Raw genomic sequence first — 25,275 nt, forward strand, 5'->3', positions numbered from 1 at the left:
AATATATGACCTAGTAGAAGCCTCTGGGTTCACATTGACTTGCAATAGCGTTAAAAGACAACAGTAACTGAGAGTTTATGTTGAGTTCATACAATTTCACCATCCACAGAGCAAAAGCCTTAGACAGTCTTATATTTTCTTTACCAGCTGCCTTCCTGAGAGAAGTGTTAAAAGTGATCAGTAAAAAGATAGAAATATCTGAAACCCAGTTGCTCCCCATGTAAAATACTGGTTTAAGAAATGCAAACCCACAACTTAAGGAAGAAAAACATAAAATGTAAATCAAATGTCTAATAAACTCAGTCACTTCAAATGATGAGGTCTTCCTGGTTTGAAACATGATTAGCCAAAAAATGATTTTGAAGGGAAATGTAACCTAATTAATAATTTACTTTAGCTACAGAAATGTGGCCAGTCACTCAACTGGGTAGGCATGAAATGTTTTCCCTTCCTCATGTTCCTTTCCTCGCCATGAGCAAAGGAAATTTCCAGTGATTCCTGCTTCTGCGTCATTTCCATCACTTCTGTCCTCTCCACCCCTGCACAGCCAGAGCTGCTAAGACCTGCCCAGATAGGTTTGAGTGGAGAACAGAAGCTCAGGTCCTCCTAAGCAATCCTCACCAGGGTCATGAAGCACATCAGCAGCCCCAGCCACATCAGCTGCTGCAACCTGGACTAAGTTTTGCTTCCCTGGGTTTGGTTTCTAAAGGAAGTCCAGAGCTGACTGTGTGGTGCAGCTCTGATGTCTTTCCTGTTCTTTCTTTGGGGACATGGTGTGTACAACAAGGATCCTTCCTCAGCCACCCTGCCCAGTATAGGACTTGCTTGCTGTAACAGGAGTGTGCTTGCCAAGGCCCCAGCACTGCTTAGCCCTTGTCTCCCCCCTCCTAGGGGCTTTAATTCTGTTTCCTTACCCCACACCCTTTCCTCCTATACCAAGCAACTGGCTAGAGTCCAGCTGACTGCAAAAGGACTGATTACCTGGAATGGACACTTGCTCCAACCTCACTTTCAGCAACCTGCCTACAGCTGCTGAACTCATCAAACCTGTTGACTCTTGTGCAGCAGACCCTTGAGGACTGGAGCCACATTATTCCCGATCCCCTGATGTCGAGTCCAGTCCAGGCATTGACCCCAGTCTCCCTTGTTGATCTGCTTCAACACAGACATCATCTGCATGCTCCTATCTGATCAAGCCTCTTGATCAGGGAAGAAAGGTCTGGGTGAGGTCACACACCAGTTTTTTCCCAACCCTACAAAACCCGAAAATTAAAGGTCAAAATTCCATGCAATACTTCTTTGCAGAAATAGCCAACAGGGGCTTCCCTGGTCGTTCAGTGGTAAAAGAATCCACATGCAATGTGGGAGACACGGGTTCGATCTCTGATCTGGGAGGTTCCCACATGCCAGGGAGCAACTAAGCCTGTGCTCTAGAACCCATGATCGACAACAAGAGAAGTCACTTCAGTGAGAAGGCTGCACACCACAACTAGAGAAAAGCCCACGCAGCAACAAAGACCCAGGACAGCCAAAAATAAATAGATAAATTTTTTTTAATGAAAGCATTCATTAAAAAAAAATCAATACAATATTGTAATTAACCTCTAATTAAAATAAATAAATTTAATTTTTTTTTAAAATGAAGACGAAATAGCCGACAAGTCAATAGCATTAAAAAAGTTTTTCAACCTCACTGATAAGCAAAGGAATGCAAATGAAGGTAACAGTGAGATATTATTTGACCCCTATCAAACTGAAAAAGAAATTTAACTATGATAAGTAAACTGCTGTTGGGGAAGCAGAGAAAAAGGAACCCCCACCCACTACTGGTGAAAATGTGAACTGACACAGCCTTTGGAAAGCAATCTGATAACATCTACTGTTAATGAAAACAAACACCCCCTTCACCCAGCAATTCTCCTTCTGGGGCTCTAGCTTCTTGAAATCAAGGCACCACTAGGTAAGACTAGATGTCCAAGCACTGTCTGAGATGGCAAAAAAACTGGAAACACAGTGAATGCTTATCAGTAAGAGGATGGCTGCCTAAGCAGTGATGGGTCCAATTCATGGCTTTTGATGCCACCCCAAGCTGGAGCTACACAGATGAACTGAGAACGGCTTCCTTGAGCTGTTACTCAGCAGGAAAAGCAGGATGCAGAAAAACTTCAAACCAAATCCAAGACACTCCCTTAAGGAGTATTTGTGTTTGTATGTGATTACATGACCATGAAGAAATATATGGCAGATGCCCACCAGGCTGCCAACACCAGTGACCTTGAGTATGGGAGGTGACAGTGGTGGGAAGGGAAGGCAAGTGCCCACGGGTGGACAGAACAGTAGAACAAGAACAGAGGCGAAAAATAGAACTTTCTAAAGTGGAGATGAAAAAAATAGAATATATGATGTAATTTCATATAATTCCTTTTATGTAAAATTATGCTATGTGTGTCCATAAAAAGATACATGAAAGTATAGTCACCAGAACGCTAATACAGGTTATCACTGTGCGGTGGCCTTATACCATGCCTGCATCATCTGCATTTTTATTAAGTATGAATTATTCATATAGTCAGAAAAAATACCCTTCAAAGCTATTTTATGTTAATTTTTTTATTCCCCTGCTTTTCTAATTCTACCATCATGCCACACTCCCTACCTCCAACCAAGTAAACCACATCATAGAGGATCTGCATTGGATTCAATGTTGACCTGCATGTGTGAGAAGAGGGAGAAAGAGAAAGTGTTCTCTCTCTGACTTGGGCCAGAAGACCCCATCACGTTAGTGTCTACACTGAACACAGGCAGGTGGGTCCATATCTACCTAGTCACCTTTGCAGGAAAAGGGAGCCCAGATCTTAAACAAGGCTTGGGGGAGACTTGCCTGAATTCTAGCACCAACAAAGAGCCTCCTCTTCAATCACCATCCCAGGAGTGGGGTTCTAGCAAATCTCCTAACCTCTTACTTCCAAGAAGAGAGTTTATGAGGCCTCTGGGACTTCCCTGGTGGTCCAGTGGTTAAGAATCTGCCTGCCAATCCAGGGGACACAGGTTCAATCTCTGGTCCAGGAAGATCCCACATGCAGTGGGGCAACTTAGCCCCACTCAGTAGCACCACAACTACTGAGCCCAGGCTCTAGAACCCATGTTCTGCAACAAGAAGAGCCACCGCAACCAGAGAAAGCCCAAGTGCAGCAGTGAAGTCCCAGCACAGCCTAAAATAAGTCAAATAAATAAGTGAAAATTCTAAGGCCTCTGGAACCTCATGTGAATAGAAAGTTTTTAGGAACAGCATGCCAAGGCTCTAAAAGAATTGTTTTTGTCGTGGCTGTGGGAACAGTCCTTCCCTCCACCACCCACATTTTGCCAACATTACAGTCTAGAGTCCCAGAGCCAAAAACAGGGCTACACACAGGGGCAGCAGGGTCAGGGGCCGCTGTCCAGAGCGAGGCGGCTGGGCCAGGTCATGTGGCTCTGGTGCTTATTTGCAAAAATTTACACGTGGATCTCAAGAGGCCTAATTCTAAGTTTTTAAAATCAAATTGCATAGTTTGTGCAACTTTTTGGAAGTGTGTGTTCAATGAACCGCCCTGCTTGGTCTGGATCCAGGGACACAGCAAGCCTGTTGAAAAGCACTACTTAAGCAGGGAGTGCCTCTTCTACACTCCAGAAAGTCCTCCGGGGGGAGGTTCTCCCACCCTTCCCAGCTCCCCACCTTATCCACCCAGATCCCCTACCCTGAGCCCAACCCAGAAGAGCTCCTTGGCCTCAGAAGCTGGTTGAGGGTGTGGACAGCATGGCCCCAGGCCCTGTGTTGGAGGCTTCACCTTTTTCAGGACACTTAGGTTCTGTGCAAAGCAGAACTTCAGCCGCCACCCAGACACAGGTTCTGTGCAAAGCAGAACTTCAGCCGCCACCCAGACACAAGAGCACTTCTGTAGATCATTCCGAGCATCAGCTGCTGGCCTGTGTGAGCATCTTGAGTGCAGGAAGCACATCTGTTCAACAAGCCCTTACCCACTGCTCCTATCTCCTGAGCCAAATGCCCATCTGACTCCACTCACCGCTACACCTCGCTCACTAAATTCCTGCCAATTCCCAGACAACTAAGATTCTGTTAAGCACAACATTCGCGTGCAGCTATCACTCCACCTGGCTTTCTGAACTCATGGAAATCTCCTGGATTTGGATTTGCAGTGAAGAGAGTGTGGAAGCAGTGAAGGGCAAGACAGAGCCAAGGCAATTGAACAGCCCTCTCAGGACTGCTCCGCTGGGTGGCCCAGATTAGAGAATGGATCCAAGGGGATGACAGAGGATGAGATGGTTGGATGGCATCACCGACTCGATGGACATGAGTTTGAGCAAGCTCCAGGAGTCGGTGATGGACAGGGAAGCCTGGTGTGCTGCAGTTCAAGGGGTCCCAAAGAGTTGGACACAACTGAGCAACTGAACTGAACAGAACCTGGGGATTTCCTTGCTTGGGCAGTTTCCCCCAAGTCTCTACCCACCCAAATGAAGCAAACAGAACGGGGTGGGGGGGTGGAATGGAAACAGTGACAGACTTTATTTTCTTGAGCTCTAAAATCTCTGTGCATGGTGACTTCAGCCATGAAATTAAAAGACACTTGATTCTTAGAAGGAAAGCTATGACACACTTAGTGTATTAAAAAGCAGAGACATCATTCTGCCAACAAAGGTCGGTATAGTCAAAGCTATGGTTTTTCCAGTAGTTGTACGGTTGTGAGAGCTGGACTGTAAAGAAGGCTGAGCACCAAAAAAAATGATACTTTCGAACTGTGGTGCTGGAGAAGGCTCTTGAGAGTCCCTTGGACTGCAAGGAGATCAAACCAGTCAGTCCTAAAGGGAATCAACCCTGAATACTCATTGGAAGAACTGATGTTGAAGCTGAAGTTCCAATCCTTTGGCCATCTGATGTAAAGAGCTGACTCACTGGAAAAGACCCTGATGCTGGGAAAGATTGAGGGCAGGAGGAGAAGGGGACGACAGAGGATGAGACAGTTGATGTCATCACCGACTCAATGGACATGAGTTTGAGCAAGCTCGAGGAGATGGTGAAGGACAGGGAAGCCTGGCATGCTGCAGTCCACGGGGTCGTAAAGAGTCAGACACGACTGAGCAACTGAACTATAGCAGAACAATAGATTTGAGAAAACACCATTGAGAACCGTAGCTTGGGGCTTAAAGTATTCATCCAATAAACTGAGCACCTATGTAGGTATATATTGGAAATTAGGTGCATGCTGGTATATTCATTTCCTATAGCTGCTGTATCAAATGACCACAAGTTTAGTGGCTTAAACAACAAATATGTATTATTTCCCAGTCCTGAGGACTGGAATTCTAAAATGGGTCACAAAGAGGCTAAAATCAAGTGCTGAGAGTCCTGCAGGCTCTAGCGAAGAATCTGCTTCCTTCTCTCTCCCAGTGTCGAGCCGCCTGCAATCCCCAGCCGTGGGCTTCAGCCAGCCATGGCATCCCTCTGAACTCTGCTTCTCTCATCACTTCTCCTGTTCTGACTCTGGTCCTCCTGTCTCTTCTTAAAAGGGACCTTGTGATTACACTGGGCCCACCTGGACAGTCCCCTCATCTCTGCATCCTTAATTTAATCACATCTGTGGAAGTCCCTTCTGCTACGTGAGGTAACACAGTCACAGGTCACAGGGAGGGAGCATGGACATCTTTGGGGCCTCTTTCTACCACAATCTGTGAGCACAATAAATATGGAAAGCCCTACCACTTACACACTGGCTAAGAAGGTGAGAGATTCTGTCTGCCTGCCAGTGCAGGGGACACGGGTTTGATCCCTGGTCCGGGAAGATCCCACATGCTGCAGGGCAACTAAGCCTGTGTGCCACAACCACTGAAGCCAGAGCACCCTTGAGCCCATCAAGAGAAGGCACAACAATAAGAAGCCCATGCGCTGCAACCAGAGGCACCAGTGCAGCCTAAAATTAATTAATTTAAAAAAAGAAAAGGAAGACGTTCAGGGATTCTGAAAGGAAGAAACTCAAGAAACAACGAACAGTGGCTTGTTCACAACTCAGAACAAATCAGTTCTGAGCCTGTTACTTCCCACATTTCGTAGTGGTGGTTGGAGCTCACACTGTAGAACGGCTGAGGGCTTTCTTGCTCCTCCTGCCGAGGAAGGAACAATTACCAACCTGACTGCAGAACGTGAGCAGGCCCTGCTTCCTGGCCGGCCAGGTCACTGGGCACTGAAAGCTCAACAAGCCCTCACAGGACGTTCCTCTCTCCGGAGCCGAACGCCCCGCTGTCTTACTCAGTTCTCCATCACACCCTGTGGGTGCGGACGCACACTGGTGATCAAAGTTGGATTTGAGCTAAGAGGAGGCAGAGATTCCCAATTCAGTGATAAACCGCGAGGTGTGGGCCCCCACACAGCTGTGCTGGAGCTCTCTGCACCGGGAGCCCTGAGCACAGGCCTGAGTCCTCATAAAGTGAATCCTCGTTCCCCGGTGCGCTTTACTGTTCCTCATATCCACATCCCAGGGAGAAGTGATGAAAAGTTCAGATACTCCCCCATCACTAGCTCCAACATCACCTCAATAAGGCAAATTTCTCCTCAAGCCCAAAAAGTGCTCTTAGCTTCTAGAGGACTCTGAAGAATGAGGATTGCCTATTACAATTCCTGGTGCTACACAAACATCCAGTGAATGAATAAAGGAACGGAAAACATCCTGTCTTCATGCTCTTTCCCTTTGGTGATCTCATCTCTTCCCACAAATTCCACTACCATTCTAGACTGATAACTCCTAGCTGGACATCTTCACTCTCTCCCCAGCTCCAGACTCAAAGTTTCCTTCCCAGGATCCTTCAAAACCTCAAACCTAACACGCCCAGAAAAGAACTCATCAGCACACCTCTCTGAAATCTCCTCCTACCTTTGAATTCATAGCCCTCAGAGGGGCTCCAAGACTTAAACTACTTCTAACTCTTCTCTATTTCACCTGCCACTGGTCCTTTAAGCCAGCCTGACCCACCCAGACCCTGTCTGTACCTGCTCATTACACTGGTCGTCTGACCATCTTCCAAGATGTTTCCTCCTCTCTCCATCACCCCACTTGGTTCCAAACTTCTTTCTTTGATCACTCTGCTACCAAGCCATAAACTTCTGGCTCTGGGGGAGTCTCACCCCATCCCAGCCTGTGTCTTCTCCAGAATTGAGGTTAACACATATTCCCCCAGATTGTTTAAGACTTTGTTGTTTAAGAATAGCTTAAGGTTCTTGGCAAAATTGAGTGGACAGCACAGAGGTTTCCCCGCTGTCCCTACATATGCACAGCTCCCGCCACTAATAACATCCCCCAGCAGAGTGGTCCACTTGACACATTATAAGCACCCAAAGTCCACAGTTACACTAAGGTGCATGCTTGGCGTTGTACGTTCTATGGGTTTGGACAAATGTACAATGGCATGGGTCCACATTAGAGTATCAAACAGAGAGTTTCTCTGCTCTAAAAACCCTCTGTGCTCTGCCTATTCATCCCTCCCCACCTGCAACCCCTGGCAACCAATGATGATTTTATGTCTCCATGGTTTTGCCTTTCCTGGAATGTCAGAGTTAGAATCGTACAGTATGTAGCCTTTTCGTATTGGCTTCTTCCACACAGTAATACGCATTAGTCTCCTTCAAGCCTTGAGACTTCCCTGGTGGTCCAGTGGTGAAGACTCCATGTTTCCAATGCTGGGGGCACAGGTTCATCCCTGGTCAGGGAAATATGATCCCACATGCTGCACAGTCTGGTCAAAAAAAAAAAAAGTTTCCTTCAAGTGTTTACATGGCTTGATAGTGCATTTCGTATAGGGTCTCCCAAGTTTTTCAGCTTCACTTTCTTCTAGGGGTTCTGACCCAGCTCACCACTTTGGTTCTTGCCATTAGTTCAGTCTTAGGTGAGAACTTCCTGCCACAGGCTTGGCCACACAGAACGAAGTTTCTGCCAGCAAATGCTTAGCCAGTTTCTGCCTCTTCCAAATCCTCAGGCCCAGACACTGCTGTTTCACCTCAGCGACTTTGCTTTGATCCCCAGCCGCCTTATCTTCGACTCCAAGATCCCTGAGGATGGGGCCTTAATCTTACATGTTATGTCTCCTGTAAGTTCAAACACAGTGACAGATACACAAGTGCTCAACATAACTATGAATAGAATTAAATAAAACTGGTTTCCCTAAAGGGTTGCCCAGCTCAGGGCTGAAAATATCCTGCACATTGCCAAGGGCAAGAGATTATCTGGTCCATGAATTAAACGCGGTCCATTCTTTCCTCACATCTCCCCCACTGCTTTCTGTTCATTGGTCTTTTCAGTCCTTATTAACTCCTTCAGGGAAGGATGACTGGGGGAAAAAAATAAATATACATGCGCTACAACATAAACGCTTCCATTTGGGGATAGGGGCAGTGGGGGGGGGGGCGGGGTGGAAATAATTGAACTTCGGATGTTTGTTCATGGCTCAAAGTGGTGAGGCAGCCACTGCCACCCCCGTGGCTACTGCCCACACAAGTTCTCTAACATGTTCCCATTTCCCTTAGCTGCACAGAGACCTCAGCTACCGCCACACAGGGGCTATTGACACAGGAGCCCCCGCCGTCCCCCTGCGCCTCCAGCTCAGATGTGTAGGCGTTTGGCTGCTTAAACATCTATTGCTCATTTGAGTTTTCAGAACTGGCCTTTGCCTTGTTGTTGTTGTTCAGCCGCTCAGTCGTGTCTGACTCTCCGTGACCCCATGGACTGCAGCACGCCAGGCTTCCCTGTCCTTCACCCAGAACTTGCTCAAACTCATGCGCATTGAATCAGTGATGCCATACATCTCATCCTCTGTCATCCCCGTCCCCTCCTGTCTTCTATCTTTCCCATCTTTCCCAACATCAGGGTCTTTGCCCACGGTCCAGATTTCCCAGTAGGCAAACCTTTGAACTGAAGGCTGCTCTGGAAAAACCTCAGCCCTCTAGTGGCAGTGGATAGGCATTACAGCATTTCAGAGAAAAAACATGGGTTTCAAATTGAAGGCAAGGCTGTTTTGAACAGTCAGGTGTCTTCAGGGTAAAGGATAGTCATCCACCTGCAGCAGCCAGGAGAAATTTAATGAAAAATGGATGAGAACAATGATAAGTGGGGAAGGGTTATGTGGATGCTTTTTTTCTTCCAGAAACTGTAGAATTTGTTTCAACAGACACATGCTGCTGTGTGCCAGGCAGCATGTTGGAGTCAAGAGGTCCCCTAGACATCATTTGGTCCAACCCCACTCTCTCTGATATGCTGTAATCCATCTCCATAGCTGCCACGCTGGATGTGAAATTATCCAGTAGAGATATTTATAGTCTCTTCTACACATTCAGTCACCAAGCACATGTTGAGAGCCTGCAAGGCAGAATCGGCCCCATATTCATGAAGAAAGTCCAGTCAAAGAGGCCCCCAGAGTCACTCAGCCTCTAACCCAGACCAAAGGCCCCAGCAGCATTCACCAGGGTTGCACCAGTACCCACCTTCCAGCTACAGAAACCCTGGAGCTGCTAATCTGGGCTGGATTCTCATCCCAGGTGCCCCCAACATTGGGGGTCACAGAAGGGAGGCCGCCTGGCCTCCTGCCTCACCTGGTCCTGCCTCCTGGACTCACTGTCCTGCCTGGATCACTCCTGGCAAGCTGATGGGCCTGCAGGGCCCAAGGCAGGCCCAGTGTGGTTATATTTAACATCTTTCTGCATCTTCTCCAGTTTCCTTAAGTGTGAATGAGCTCCATGTAGATGTGGCTGGAACCAGTGTCCCAGAGACACTGCAAATAAGATTCCCTGTGGAGGCAGCAACCAGCGCCCTGGAGTGCTACTGTTCCTATTATGTATGTCTTCTCCAAGAGACTGCTACCTCCTTCAGGGCAGGCTGTATTTTCTTCCTCCCTATATTCCTGAGGCCCAGGACCCTTGGTAGGTACTTGATGATTGTGGAAGGACTATATGCATTTAAGGAAAGGAATATAAAAGCTAAAACCAAAATGCACACTCTCCAAACGCCAGCCTTACAGCCACCAAGACCACAAAAGGCCTACAGACTGGTCCAAGCTGCCAGCTGGCAGCTGGCTGACACTGGCAAAAATAGGAACCCTTTGGGGGCCCTGCATCTTGACTTTTATGTCCAGCTGTATTGACAAGAGCTCTCGAGAGAGAGCGCAGAGTAGAATCTGCTCACACTGTCCTGACTACTCCTTCTGCCCACCTCTAACCTCATAGGCTCAGGCTTTTCTTTTCTTTTTTTAATTGGATTATAGTTGATTTACAATGTGTTAGTTTCAAGTGTACAACAAAGTAAATCAGCTACACATATGCATACACATCTACTTTTTTTAGATTCTCTTCCCACATAGGTCATTACAGAGTACTGAGTAGGGCTCAGGCTTTCTATCTCAAGACGGATAACCTAACCACCTCTGCATTTTCTTTCATCAGAGATACTCACACGTACATACAGTTCTAGGACTATGCTGTTGTTGTATAGTTGCTATGTCACGTCTGAGTCTTTTGCTAGAACAGGACATGTAGCCCACCAGGCTCCCCTGTCCATGAGATTTCCCAGGTAAAAATACTGGAGCAGGTTGCCATTTCCTTCTCCAGGGGATCTTCCTCAGAAATACCAATCATTTTCTTTTTTAAAAAAAAAAATCTCTCCCTACAGAACACAGAGAGTTTGGCATAGTTACCCAAAAGGTACAGCAGAGAGGTGGGGTAGCACATGAGAAGGAGCCATATTCCGGGGTCAGACTGCCTGGAATTCCTACTGGCTTGGCATATTACCTGTGTGACCACAGGCAAGGTTTTTGTGCCTCCATTTCCTCATCTAAAAATAGAACTAACAACAGGATCTGCACAAGAGGACCCTGTGGGGATTAAATGAGTCGCTACAGTTAGGATGCTGCCTGGTGGACTAAGTACTTAATCAATATTAGCTCATCATCACAGCGAATATCCTCCCATCCTCGCAGAGAACAGCAATCCAGGTAAAAGCTCATTTTCTAGCAAATCCTTATACCCAAACTGAGCATGATCAGTCCTCCCACCCAAACCAGAATCCCCAAAGGCAGGAATTAATCTGAACTTCATGAACATTTCCTGGTGACTCACATGCACACTCAAATTTGAGAATATAAGAATATGAGTAAGTCACCTACATATAAACAAGTTCTGTTTCGAGAACAGTCAGGTTTGTTCATAAGTCCAACAAAGCTAGCCTAGGTAGCCAACTAACACAATCAACTACATACTACTGTACTGTAACAGGTTTATAATACTTTTCACACAAACATCAAAAACAAACAAAAAATAAAACATTTTAATCTTACAGTACAGTACAGTACCTTGAAGTACCTTGAAGGCAGGAAGAGAAGGGGACGACAGAGGGTGAGACAGTTGGATGGCATCACTGACTCTATGGACATGAGTTTGAGCAGCTCCAGGAGTTGGTGATGGACAGGGAGGCCTGGCGTCCTGCAGCCCATGGGGTCACAAAGAGTCAGACACGACTGAGCGACTGAACTGAACAGTACCTCGAAAAGTCCAGTAGTACAGTACATTAGCTGGCATACAGGGGCTGACATCAAGTGAACAGGCAAAAAGAGTTACTGACTTGAGGAGGGAGAAGAGGTGGGAGCTGGTAGAGCTGAAGGATCGTCAGCAACAGGAGACCAAGGGCAAGCTGTTAATTTCACCCATGCCTGATGTTGATGGCACAGGTTCTGGTTCCTTCCTGGAACCAAATGCATGTTCACATCATTGAAAGTTTGCAACTTGAAGGTTCATATGTAAGGGACTTACTCTGCCTATAAGGGAGACCCCACATGGAATGACTACAAGATGCTGGAGAAATGGAACCTATAGCTTTCATCAGTTTTACAAAGACAACTCAGTGTTCCATTCTCATCAAGTAACCATCATCAGAGAAGGAGACAGAGCAGGGGAAAGAGAGCAGACTAGACCAGGGGGCTCACGGTCCTAATCTCAGGTGATGTGAAGGGGAGTTAGCTGTCACCATGAATCTCACGAATGCAATCCATTTATCTTCCATTAACTACTGGTGGGAAAGAAAAGTGGGGGCGTGGCAGCTTCGAATTTGGAGGTGGGACAGGCCAATACCCCCTCCTGTGAGAAAGATGCTGGAACATAAGAGAAGTGACAGAGGGAAAAGGAGACGTGCTTCGGGGAGAGCCCCATGGCCTCTGACAGCTGGCTGCCCTTCATCTGAGAAATGTGCCACTGCAGAGACCAGCCCAGAGGCCACGGCTGTGGAAACCGTGCTCTCAGCAACGTTCTACTCAGATGTCACGATGCTGATTAGTCACGGGGCTGGTGGTCCAAACTGGGGTCCTGGGCTGGTGGCTGGAAGAGGAAGCAAAGGCTGGGAGGTATCGGAAGGGCTTGCTTCTCTGTACACAGGCTTGGGGGATGGAGAGGCAAGGAGGAGCTCTCCCAGCGTACCTGGGAAGAAGACAGCATCACTAAATAAAAGCAGGACTCCAGAGCCCAGCTGGGGACGATGGAGGGGGATTCCCCCTTGGATGGTACATGGTCGTGTTGGGCACAGCCCTGAGAAATGACTGGTGAGCAGGGAGGCATGCTCCCCGGGAAGGGAATCTTCTCTGTCTTCCTTTCAAAAGTGCTGCAGGCCTACCCTACAGGCGGGGCTAAACCACTTTCGATGTAGCAGGTACCAGGCAGCCTCTGGGTGGTACCTGGGTCTGCAGAAGAGGCTGAGCCCAGGCTGCCCCCTTCAGTGACTCTGCCACCACCACACTGTTCCCCCAAAGACTCTAATTGCAGCATCTTCATATCCCAACTGCACTGAAGGTAAGTCTCGGAGGCCCTAGGGAACTGCACTTGCCTGATCAAGGAAGCAAATATAGCACATGCAAAGTACAACAATTCAGTGTAATCTTCCCAGAATGTCAACTATTTCTTGGGAAACGTGACACCTCCGACTCCTCTTCACAATCGAGTGTTCCTTCTCCCTTCACCTTTGGATCTGCTGCTTAGGAAATAGCAAGCAGCAGCCTCCAGCCCACCCCTAACAGCCCTGCCCCTTAACGACCACTCAGGGTCCCTGAGCATCCCAGCAGATGGTGGAGGAGGTCCTCCATCGTCACCCAAACCTCCTGTCCCTGGGCCCAGTGCTGCCCCCACTCCACCAATTCATCCTCATTTCCCTGGCTCCTCCGGCCCCTGCCCGCTCAGGGCACAGACACTAATGAGCAGAGAAGAGCTGGAAAAGGCAGTGGGGATGCTAAGGGGTAAATAAATTATTCAGAGGATCACAGGAACCAAGAGACACAAAGGTTCTCCAGGAGTCTGAATCACCAGAGTGCACATGTGGCTTCCCAGACAGACTTGACACCAACATCCTTTGCAAAGAAAGGCCTTTTCTAAGCAGCTCTCATCAATCGCTTCTGCAGGCACCTGTTGTTAAGGGCGCCGAACAGTGAGTGGGGCTCACTCTCTTAAGAGCTGAAAGGGGCTTCAGCTGTCATCGTGCCCACTGCCTCACTTTACTGATGGGAAAAACCACAGCCCAGAGAGGTGGGCTGAGGCTGGGGAGGTAGGTCACTGTCACAAAGCAGAGGTGTTCAGCCTGCACTCAACACACGTGGAGAGCGAAAAGAAACTGCAGGCCTCTCAGTGGATAAGAATCTGCGTGTCAATGCAGGAGACACGGGTTCCATCCCTGATCCCAGAAGATCCCACATGCCACAGAGCAACTAAGCCCGTGTGCCACAACTACTGAGCCCCACGCGATACAGGCTAGGAGCCGCAACTACTGAGCTCATGTGCTGCAAGTACTGAAGCCTGAGCACCTGAGAGCCTGTGCTCCACGAGAGACGCCACTGTAACGAGAAGCCTGCACAGTGCAACGAAGAGGAGCCCCTACTCGGTGAAACCAGAGAAAAGTCCAAGCAGCAATGAAGACCCACCACAGCCAAAAATTAATAAATAAATTATTTTTAAAAAAAGGAGAAGAAACTGTAGGCCACAAAGCAGGCAGCCAATGTCACTCCTTTTCCTATTGAAGCCACTTGGGCCTGGGGCTACTGGGTAGGGGTGGGGATAGGTGGACCCCACCAATGTCTGACTCACAAAAGTGTCAGATAAGGGGGCTTGTTGTATTTGAAAGTCCACTTCAAGAAGAGAACAGAGCAGTGCTGTTAATGTCCCATAAAAGACAGAGGTCAAGGATCAATAGTGATGATCAGGCCCCTTGCCGAGAGGGGAGAACAGTCAGGAGTTCACTCTGTTACAGGGGAAAGAAAATTCACAGACCAAACAACTGAGAGAACACATCTCCTCATCAAAACAGTCAAGGCTGGGGCTTCCCTGGCAGCCCAGCGGTTAAGACTCTGCACTTTCAATGCAGGGAATCCCCAGTAGGAGAACTAAGGTCCCACCTGCCACACGGCACTGCTGAAAAATAAATAAACATACAAAAAACAACAACCCCAAAAAGTCATAAAAAATAAATAAGGGGCAGAAAATGCAAGTAGATCCTTAAACATAAAGCAAAAACAAAACAGAAAAAGCTGTTTTCTGTTGTGAAACAAGATACACCACCTGGAGGGCCTAGGGAGAACCTGAGTCAAAACAGAAACCAGCAGGTAAGAAGCAAATTCTGGGAAACTTCCTGGAGAAGGGAAAAAATGGAGCTATAGAAAACATTAACAGAACTGCAAATAGAAAGATTACATGCTATGTGTAAAACAGATAGCTAATGGGAAGCTGGTACACAGCACAGTGAGCTCAGCTCAGTGCTCTGTGGTGACCTAGAGGAGTAGAATGGGGGTGTGGGGAGGGAGACGCAAGAGGCAGAATATATATGTATACACAGAGCTGATTCTCACTGCTGCACAGCAGAAACTACACAATTTATAAAGCAATTATCCTCAAAAAACAAAAAAGATTACATGCTAGAAGTGTACATGTGGGACCAAACTGAGAATAAAGGAATGACAAGGTGATTAACTTTATTTAACACGGTGCTCTGGAAAGGAATCTTTCTAGAATAAGACTCAAAAGAGCCATGGGCCATCAGGGAGATCCCATCCAGTGCCTGCTGCAGCTTCCTAATGCTGCCTGAAAGTCCAAGTCACCTGGGAGCTTTCCGAGTCCTGGCCCCTCGCTGCTGAGAATAACACCCCAGGGTCAGGCATCTGTAGGCACCACTAACCCAGGCACCTCCTTTCACAGAGTCGGAAAGTGAGGCCCAGAGCAGTGAGACGAGGCTGGTGAAGTCAGGAAAGGCAAAGAGGAGGCAAGTTCTGAAGCCCAGATTCAGAAGGTCAGGCCTGACATGACACAGGGAAGAAGGGTCTGCAACAGGTGGAGGGAATCCCCCTGACTGTTGGGATGAGCACCCTGGTAGGCAGAGCACAGTTAGGGGTGGGGGGTGGAGCCTACCGGGTTTGCCACAGAAGGCTGACCCCTTCCTCCCTGTCCAGCCGGGAGGCAGGGGCCAGGTTGAAGCCCCGTCACCATCCTCTGCCCCTTCAGCATCTCCCTGCGCCTTTCAACTGTTCAATATCCTCTGCAGACACCGCCCTTCCTCTTCCAGGTGGTTCAGCATCACCCAGACTGACTGTAAAGCCTCATGAAGCAGAGCCTACACTCATGAGTCCTGGGTCTAAGATGGAGATCAGGCCCTCCTCATCCATCATCATGTTGGCACCCCCTCCCCAGACATGGCTGCAAAGCAGTCTCCCCATCTCACTCTGAAAACAGGGTTTCTATCTTGGAGACACTATGAAGTGAAGTGAAAGTCACACAGTCATGTCTGATTCTTTGTGACCCCATGGACTGTAGCCCACCAGGCTCCTCTGTCATGGAAATCTCCAGGCAAGAATACTGGAGTGGGTTGCCATTCCCTTCTCCATGGGACCTTCCCAACCCAGGGATCAAACTCGGGACTCGCACATTACAGGTGGATTCTTGTAGCTGATTGCAGGTAGCTGAGCTACCAGGGAAGCCCAGAGACATAACACTAAACAGGAAATACCACTTGCTTTGTATGTCCTTATTCATCCATTTGAAAAGCACTGATAATCACAAGCAATCCAATTTGTCCTCTGAAAGGCAGGGGTCACACGTGCTGCTGACCAAAGGGATCAACTGAAAATCTAGGACAGCAAAGGGTCTCAGAGGGCCCACCCTCACCCCAAAACACACCACCACAGCGTTGTCCACACCCAGCTGGGAGGGTGGTGGTCACACAGTCACAGTGTGACCAGCAAGCCAGCCGTCACCGTGCTCAGGACTTTGTGTCCTTTAATACTGTCCTTTAATTTAATACTGACTCAGAGGAAGGGAGGAAGGGTGTGGCTTCACTGATGGTTTACAAAGACCTTCTCAAGGCAAGGGAGGGACGGGAGCTAAACAAAACCCTGAGAATGTATGACCAAGATGTCTTGCATGAAAGCTGGAGAAAAAGTGATCCCAACTCACGACACCACGAAGAAGAAAAGACTCCCCTGTGTGATGACTAAAGAGACTACAACGCAAAGAGAGATGAACTGACATGTCAGGTGGCTTGGGGAGAGGCACCAGGCACAGCACACATTATGAATCAGATGCTAAATCAGGATGACACGTGCGGCTGGGCCTTGTTCAGTTCAGTTCAGTTCAGTTCAGTCACTCAGTTGTGTCTGACTCATTGAGACCCCATGGACTGCAGCACACCAGGCTTCCCTGTCCACCATCAACTCCCGGAGCTTACTCAAACTCACTTCCACTGAGTCAGTGATTCCATCCAACCATCTCATCCTCTGTCATTCCTTTCTCCTGCCTTCAGTCTTTCCCAGCACCAGGGTCTTTTCCAATGAGTCAGCTTTTTGCATGAGGTGGCCAAAGTATTGGAGTTTCAGCTTCAGCATCAGTCCTTCCAATGAATATTCAGGACTGATTTCCTTTAGATTGGACTGATTGGATCTCCTTGCTGTCCAAGGGGCTCTCAAGAGTCTTCTCCAGCACCACCAACTGATGCTTCAAAAGCATCAATTCTTCAGTGCTCAGCTTTCTTTATAGTCCAACTCTCACACCCATACATGACTACTGGAAAAACCAAAGTTTTGACTAGACAGACCTTTGTTGGCAAAGTAATGTCTCTGCTTTTCAATATGCTGTCTAGGTTGGTCATAGCTTTTCCTCCAGGGAGCAAGTGTCTTTTAATTTCATGGCTGCAGTCACCATCTGCAGTGATTTTGGAGCCCAAAAATTAAAGTCTGTCACTGTTTCCATTGTTTCCCCATCTATTTGCCATGAAGTGATGGGACCAGATGCCATGATCTTAGTTTTCTGAATGTTGAATTTTAAACCAACTTTTTCACTCTTCTCTTTCACTTTCATCAAGAGGCTCTTTAGTTCTTCTTCGCTTCCTGCCACAAGGGTGGTGTCAACTGCATATCTTGTTATTGATGTTTCTCCTGTCAATCTTGATTCCAGCTTGTGCTTCATCCAGTCCAGCATTTCTCATGATGTACTCTGCATATAAGTTAAATAAACAGGATGACAATATATATGAGGCTGGGCCTCATAGACAGAAATAAGCCTCTGGCCACAAGGGGAAAAGACACCTCTTAACATAGTTTTTTAAATATTTTTTTAATTTTTATTTTATTTAAAAAATATGTCTGATTCTTCACAACCCCATGGACTATAGCTTCCAGGCTTCTCTGTCCATGGATTTCTCCAGGCAAGAAAACTGGAGTGGGTAGTCATTCCCTTCTCCAGGAGATCCTCCCGACCCAGGGATTGCAGGCAGATTCTTAACCATCTGAGTCACTGGGGAAGCCCCAGAGTATTTCATTTTCTTTCTTAATTATTTATTCACTTATTCATTTGCCTGTGTTGGGTCTTGGTTGTGCATGTGAGGTCGTCCATCTTTGCTGCAGAGCGTGAGATATTTTAGATGTGGGATCTAGTTCCCAGACCAGGGATGGAACCCCGGCTCCCTGCATTAGGAGCACAGAGTCTTAGCCACTGGACCACTTGGGAAGTCCCTAAAGTAATTTTAGTAAATTAAAAAATTTAAAACAACCCTCTAACTCACATCTTCCCAGAGCTACGCAATATCTTAAATATGGGGACTGACAAAATATCACATGTCCCTCTTTTCTTAATTCAGTTACCAGTGTTCTCTTTAGCCCACCTAGAAAACAACCAAACATCATAAAATCTGATAATGAGTTGTGGGGGAAGTATGAAGATTTAGTCTGCACAGCTGTGAAGGTCAAGGCTGCTGCTGCTAAGTCGCTTCAGTCGTGTCCAACTCTATGCGACCCCGTGGACTGCAGCCCACCAGGCTCCTCCGTCCATGGGATTTTACAGGGAAGAGTACTAGAGTGGGGTGCCACTGCCTTCTCCGGAAGGTCAAGGAGACACACTGTTATTCTCTATTTCAGTTGTGATAAAAACAGGACAGGTTTGCATGATCAAATCCCCCTGGACTGGAGGAAGAACTGGCTGGGGAACTGGGAAATCTAGAGGTATGCTTTGGGCTTGGCCATGACCTCACCTCTCCACATTAAAGCACCTCATTCCAAACGTACAGACAGACCAGATGATCTTAGGTGCCTTTAGGTGTGGGGATTCCAGGCCTGTCCGAGTATGTGGCTCCATCCCTTGTCATCAATGTAAGTCAAATAGAAAACAAACCAGCAAACTGTAAACGAAACCAAACCTACTCTGCCTCATTTCCAGACAAAGCAAGGTAGAGGGCAGCGAGGGCCAATGCATAGCAATTGACTCTTCCTAACAACTGGCTGCGGAGAAGGCAATGGCACCCCACTCCAGTACTCTTGCCTGGAAAATCCCATGGATGGAGGAGCCTGGTGGGCTGCAGTCCATGGGGTCGCTAAGAGTGGGACATGACTGAAGTGACTTAGCAGCAGCAGCAGCAGCAACAACTGGCTGAGCCTGGACTCCAGACTCTTTACTGGCTCAGGTTTCCACTTTTTTTTTTTTTCTTAAATAAGATATTCTCCTTGAGGGACGTCCCTGGCAGTCCAGTAGTTAAGACCTCACCTTCCAATGCAGCAGGGGTGGGTTAGATCCCCGACTGGGAAGCAAAGATTCCACATGCCTTGCAGCCAAAAAACCAAAACAGAAATGAGACTGTAACAAATTTACAAATGACTTTTAAAATGGTCCACATCGGAAAAAAAAATCTTCAAGAAAAGCATTTTAACAAAAAGATATTTCACTCGGAGTTTTGATATAACAAAGGAAAAACTGAAAAATTAAGGGAAAACATGGACTAAAAAGCAGCTCCAGCAATCAAATTCTCCGTGTGGTCCTGCCAGCGTCTCCTCTCCAAGGTCAATGTCCCCGCCCCAGGCCCAGCACTTCACTTGCCTCCCACAGCTCAGTGGGACTGACCTCTTGAAAACACCATGCTGGTCCTAGAATCATTTCTCCCTTGGCTTTAATAATCCTGCCACATCAAACTTCATCGGTTCCTTCACGACAACCCTGAAACAGCGGAGCAGCTAATTTTAACAGAGGTGCCAGCACACAACTCAGCTCTGAGCCATAATATCACCTCTCCCCTCGGGAGACAACTGATGCTGCCTCTCATTTACAGAGCAAAATAACTTACTCTGTAGAGTGGTGGAAGTTGCCAACTTTGCTAATTGTAAGAGAGGGACTCCTGGTAGGAATGCAGAGGGGGGCATATTAAGTGGTTCACACAGGGCTTGGGAGGGGGTCCTGTCCTGGCTCTGTATGGAGCAGGGAACGGTAATTGAACACATCTGCTCAGCCCAGTCTAGATAGGGGGCCGTGGGGGGCTTTCAGAAAGAGGAAGGCATTTGAGGGGAAGGGTTTGCTTTCCCAAGAGGAAAAGGAATAGCTGGGTTTCACTCTACCACGTATGCTCTAGAATTTGGGGCTAAACAGCCTGGAAGACACCAAACTGGCAAGACATCACTTTTGTTTTTATTTTTTTATTATTATGTTTCTGTTCGGCTGAGTTGGGTCTTAGTTGAGGCACTTAGGATCCTCATTGCAGAGTGCAGGCTTCTCTTCGGCCATGGCACGCAGGCTCCAGAGCTCATGGACTCTTTATTTTGCAGCATTTGGGCTCTCTAGCTAAGACACGAGGGCTTAGTTGCCCCGCAGCAAGTGGGACCTTGGTTCCCCAAGCAAGAATCGGCCCTGCGTCCCCTGCACTGGAAGGTGGATTCTCAACCACTGGACCACCAGGGAAGTCTTCCTTCACACAGTTGCTGTTCCTCCTTCTAGAGCATGTGCTTTGTTAAATGCCTGCTAAGTCCTCATCCAAATGGTCTCTGTGAAAGCTGCAGGCTCCATCACCTTGCCTCCAATGTTTTAACAGTGAGACAATGGAGACTTTATTAAGAGGCAGTGGGCGGTCATTACCCAAATCAGGGAAACACACTCAGGACCACAAGTCTAGTAAGTCCATCCTCCTGGCCAGCACACAGCAGCTCCTCATCAGGCTGGAATGAAGATAAATAAGATCTTTTTCAGCAGCTCACTTAGGATAACATATCACAGGGCCTATGGCAACAAGTTAACCTTTACTTTAGAGAAAATGTTGCTTTCTCTGATTACAGGGGAGGTGACAGTTAAACTGAAGGGCTCAAGTAGTGAACATCAGTCACTTCTTTGGTCACTCAACATTCATACTCCCTTTTCTACACCAGTCTGATTTCCTCTGGAGAATTACCTCTCTCTTTGATGCAGAGCCCTGATGGCTCAGAGGTAAAGAATCTGCATGCAATGTAGAAGACCCAGGTTTAACCCCTGGGTCAGGAAAACCCCTAGAGAAGGGAATGGCAACCCACTCCGGTATTCTTGCCTAGTAAATTCCATGGACAAAGGAACCTGTCGGGCTACAGTCCATGAGGTCACAAACAGTTGGACATGACAGAGCAACTAAAACACACACACACCTTTTGCAGAGTCCAGGTGGGAGGGTAAACCCAGGTGCCTGTCCTTCTACTGGGGAGGCTGGGAGATCCCTGTGTTACTTCTACTCACCACTACAGCCCACAGGGGCACCGACCCAGACTCAGTCTATAACCCTCTCCATCCTTGGGAGTATCGGGGACAGAAAAAAGATGGGCAGTGATCAAAATCGAAGTTATCTTATTGCTTCAAATCTAGTTTTGAAGGCTTTCTGTCCATCCTACGAGAATTCCAATTCCATTTCCATAAGTTATTTCTTTGATTAAGGGGGACTGCCCTGATATCTCAGAGAAGGCAATGGCAACCCACTCCAGTATTCTTGCCTGGAAAATCCCATGGACGGAGGAGCCTGGTGGGCTGCCCTCTATGGGGTCGCACAGAGTCGGACACGACTGAAGTGACTTAGCAGCAGCAGCAGCCCTGATATCTAAGAAGCTTAACTAATTATTCCCTCCATAGAAATCTGACACTGAATGCCCAGGAAGGCCACCGGAAAAGAAAAACCATGACAAGAGAAAAAGAAGAGAAATACAAGATGCACGTGGCAAGTATGTGCTTGCTCAGACGAGATGGGATGCATGAATCAGGCAATGGAAGAACCACAGAATTCTGGAGCTGGATAGGAGGCTAGACAGAGATCACTTTACTCAGCATCTTCATTTTACACACAGAAAAACAAGAGGCCTGGGGAGATGCGGGACTTTTCTAAAGCCCAGAGCAGCTTGCTGAGAGCTCCACTCAGCAGCAGCTTCAGCCCCATTAGCCACCAGCCCCTTTCTAGGGCAGGCTTTACGGTTCTAAAACTGCCAACCAGTGAGAGAAAAGGATGTCAAGCCCAGACACATTTTTCTCCAGTCATTTTTCTCCAGTCAGCACATATGCTTGGTTGGCTTCAGTTCAATTTCCTCATCACTCTCCAGAACCTCCAAGAAAAATTATCCCAAAGAAGTCACGGTCTGCTAATGATGAAGTGGCTTTAGGTTCCTCGGCATCTGGCCCCGGTTCCCAACTCCAGACAGCAACTCCACGTGCAGTAAGAGGCCGGCCCTCCTCAGCCACCACCCCTCACACACTCCCACTCACTGACGGTTACAGATGCCCTCCCCCCACCCCTCATCCTCCAAGGTAGCCTTGACGCCACCACAGTTCAGAATGCCTCTCAAAGATCTCCAAGCCCCACCCGATGGCCTGCTTAGGATATCCGATAAGAATAAAACTTCCATAGAGATCTCAGGCCCAGGACTTCACTGGAGGTCCAGTGGTTAATTAAGACTCTGCCTTCAGATGCAGGGGTACAGCTTCAATCCTTGGTTGGGGAGCTAAGTTTCCATATCCTCAGGGGCAAGAAACCAAAACATAAACAACAGAAGCAATACTGGAACAGATTCAATAAATACTTATAAGAAAAAAATATTTCAGGCAGGCCTAGGGGATTCACTGGGCCTATGGAACAAGAGAAGCATCATTTGTGTATCCAGTCCACGTAGAATTTAGAGACAGTTGGAGCATACTTGTTCTCTTTGGCCCTGGTCTGCCTACAGCTGCTCTGAAGCCTCCCAGGTGGGAGGTGGACATAAATCCGGACGTGCAGCTCCAAGTCCACACACACATGATCAGATCGGATCCCTCTCCCCCGACAAACCCGAGGGTGGGCTACCTCAGGCCGACAGCCAGAGCAGTGCCATGCCCTCAAACCCATCTTCCCCCACTGAGTCTCCATATCTGAGCCTTCCACTTCCCAGTTCCCATTCCTTAATCTCTGCATTCTGGAAAACTAGAATCATTTGGCTAGTTTCATACCCACAATACCTGAATGCAGTTGCTGCTAATTCCTTTTCTCAGTAAGATTTGCAGAACACATTTCAATATATTTTTTTTATCCAGGATACAAATGCCTCTATTATATAGGGGACCATCTGGGCTGCTATTGCTAGCTGGCTATGTTGTTATCAACTCTTTTTTTAGGGTTCCTGAATCAGTTACCAATAAGGAAAAAAAAGAAAAGGAAGTCAGCTCCAAGACTCTGCTCTCCTCCCCTGCATTTTTCCCCAGCAGGAGAGCTATATCCCATCGTCAAAATGGACCATGTGAACACAAAAACAGAAAAGATACCTAAAGCTAATGTTCTGGAAATATCAGCCCACAGTTCTAGATGCCCTGGGGGAGGGAGGTGGTGTCAGCTAACATCCCAGCACTCAGGCCTTCCAGCTGAGCTAAGAAATACTGTGCGGGCTCTGGCAGAGTAAGATCTATGCAAAGGAAAAGGAATAGAAGGAAGCTGCAGAGAAAGGGAAGAAGGAAGGAGGGAGACAGAGCCATCAAGGCCTGGATCCCTAATGCCAGGGACTCGCCAACCACCACAGGCTCCAGCCAGCCCAGAGCAACCCGGGCAGTCGAGGGGCTGAGCTCCAAGTGCCAGGCCAGGGAGGGTGAAAGTGAAAGTGTCAGTCACTCAGTCACATCCAAGTCTTTGTGACCCCATGGACTATAGCCCACCAGGCTCCTTTGTCCATGGAATTCTCCAGGCAAGAATACTGGAGTGAGTTGCCATTCCCTTCACAGGGGATTCCAACCCAGGGATTGAATCCAGGTCTCCTGCACTGCAGGCAGATTCTTTACGGTCTGAACCACCAATATAAATGGGAAGCCAAAACCTGAAAAGGATGTGAATGGGGAAGCTGAGGAATGAGGGTGGGCGAGGGGTGAACCCTGGACTCATAGTTGCCTGGCCTGCAGTGTCTCCCTCTCCAGGAGGAAAGAAGGAAGGAAATGGAAGTCCAGAGGAAGGAAGTGGGTGTGTCATTCAGGTGGAAACATGTCCAGAGTACCTGTCTATGGTATTTACAGACACTGAAAAGGGCCAGAGGTCATGGCTCCAGCCAGCCAGATGGCATCACAGAAGTTGGACCTCACCCCACAGGCAGTCCCAGGTGCTGTACGTACTCAAGAGCAGACCATGCAAACAGGCATGGGGGCCTTTGATCCCGAGCCTCTGGGTGGTAAACAGCAGTCACCAGTTGTGTGTGGATGTGTGGTTAACAGCTCCCACTAAGGCATTCCACCCCAACTGTGGGGACTGCAAGTGGACACACAAGGATGCCCACCACCCGCAGCCACCCTTACCCCCAGAGAGACAGAGGAAAGCAAATTCCATCCTCCCCAAATTTATGGCCAAGAAAAGGTGGGATCTGCATTGCTGTGGAGAGTTTTTGTTGTGGTGGTAACTCTATGCACATGCGCACAAGTGGGTGTGTGTCTGTGTATTACATTTTTATAAGTCTGGTTTGCTTTTTAAAACCACTTCTGTGACCCAAGACAACTTAAAGAAACTAGGAAATTGAGTCATCCCCCAAACTGTCTTCCAGTGAGCTAAAACCTCTTCATTTCCATGACCCAGCAGTCCCCAGTTTAGGGGTAAAATTGAACTTGAGTCTTCGGCCCAGGTAAAGTTGCCTGGTTCCCCTCCCTGGCAGCCACCAAAAGAAGTGCTGGGCCTTTGGGCTTCCCATAGATTTATGAGCAGAAATGCAAAGGTTTAAATGAACAACAAAAAATTTTTGCACAAGATCCCTTTGTTCTCAACATCAGGTACATTTCTCAGTCCTCACACATCTAGGCTGAAAGTCTCAGAACACACTGCTAGCTCTTCCTGATGAAATCCTTTGGAAGAAATGGCTGTGGTCATGGGGCGACAGCAAAACCCAAGATCCGGTAAAATCTGTTTAAGGAGCATTTACGACTTCTCAATAAGGTTCAACTAGGACTCCATGCTAAGGCTTGAAGAAAGATTCTGCAACTATTTTATTCACCTAGAAGACTTGAGGATTCCAGAGTAATGTAGCAAAACAGACCAGATTTTTAAGCAAGCAAATAAACCCAGGATGTTTGGGGCACTGCTGTTGGTCCATCCTAGAGCAAGGAGGACAGCAGCAACAGACAGGGGCCAGAGAGTCAAGAAAAGGCAGAACTGGTGCCGAAAAGACTGAGGACCGGAAGTTCCTGGTTGAAAAAGTTCCTGCATTTCCTCTTGTGGGTTATTGTTCAGTCACCCAGTTGTGTCCAATTCTGCAACCCCATGGACTGCAGCATGCCAGGCCTCCCTGTCCCTCACCATCTCCCAGAGTTTGCCTAAGTTCGTGTCTATTGCATCAGTGATACCATCCAGCTGTTTCATCCTCTGACACCCTCTCCTCCTGCCTTCAATCTTTCCCAGCATCAGGGTCTTTTCCAATGAGTCAGCATTTCTCATCAGGTGACCAAAATACTGGAGCTTCAACTTCAGCATCAGT

The 25,275-nt window shown here is 47.8% G+C and overlaps 1 protein-coding gene across 25 annotated transcripts in view; it reads right to left on the reverse strand.

Moving 5' to 3' along the window:
• The window catches only part of CNIH3 (cornichon family AMPA receptor auxiliary protein 3), a 182,540-nt gene that overhangs the window by 102,291 nt on the left and 54,974 nt on the right, over window positions 1-25,275 (reverse strand). The window contains exons 1-2 of one of the 25 annotated variants that reach the window (XM_070385434.1): window positions 19,433-19,521; window positions 16,783-17,536 (exon numbers count right to left, since the gene is read on the reverse strand). The exons of 20 other annotated variants lie outside the window; for them this stretch is intronic. In XM_070385434.1, the coding sequence (XP_070241535.1) occupies window positions 16,783-16,818 (36 nt within the window). In that variant the 5' untranslated portion in view covers window positions 16,819-17,536; window positions 19,433-19,521. Of the gene's footprint in view, window positions 1-16,574; window positions 16,744-16,782; window positions 17,537-19,432; window positions 19,522-25,275 lie in introns of those variants that run through there. 4 more of the 25 variants (XM_070385430.1, XM_070385431.1, XM_070385438.1 and 1 more) reach the window with 4 other exon arrangements.

Source organism: Bos mutus, chromosome 16 (genome assembly GCF_027580195.1).
Source record: "Bos mutus isolate GX-2022 chromosome 16, NWIPB_WYAK_1.1, whole genome shotgun sequence".
In the NCBI taxonomy this organism is placed as follows: domain Eukaryota; kingdom Metazoa; phylum Chordata; class Mammalia; order Artiodactyla; family Bovidae; genus Bos; species Bos mutus.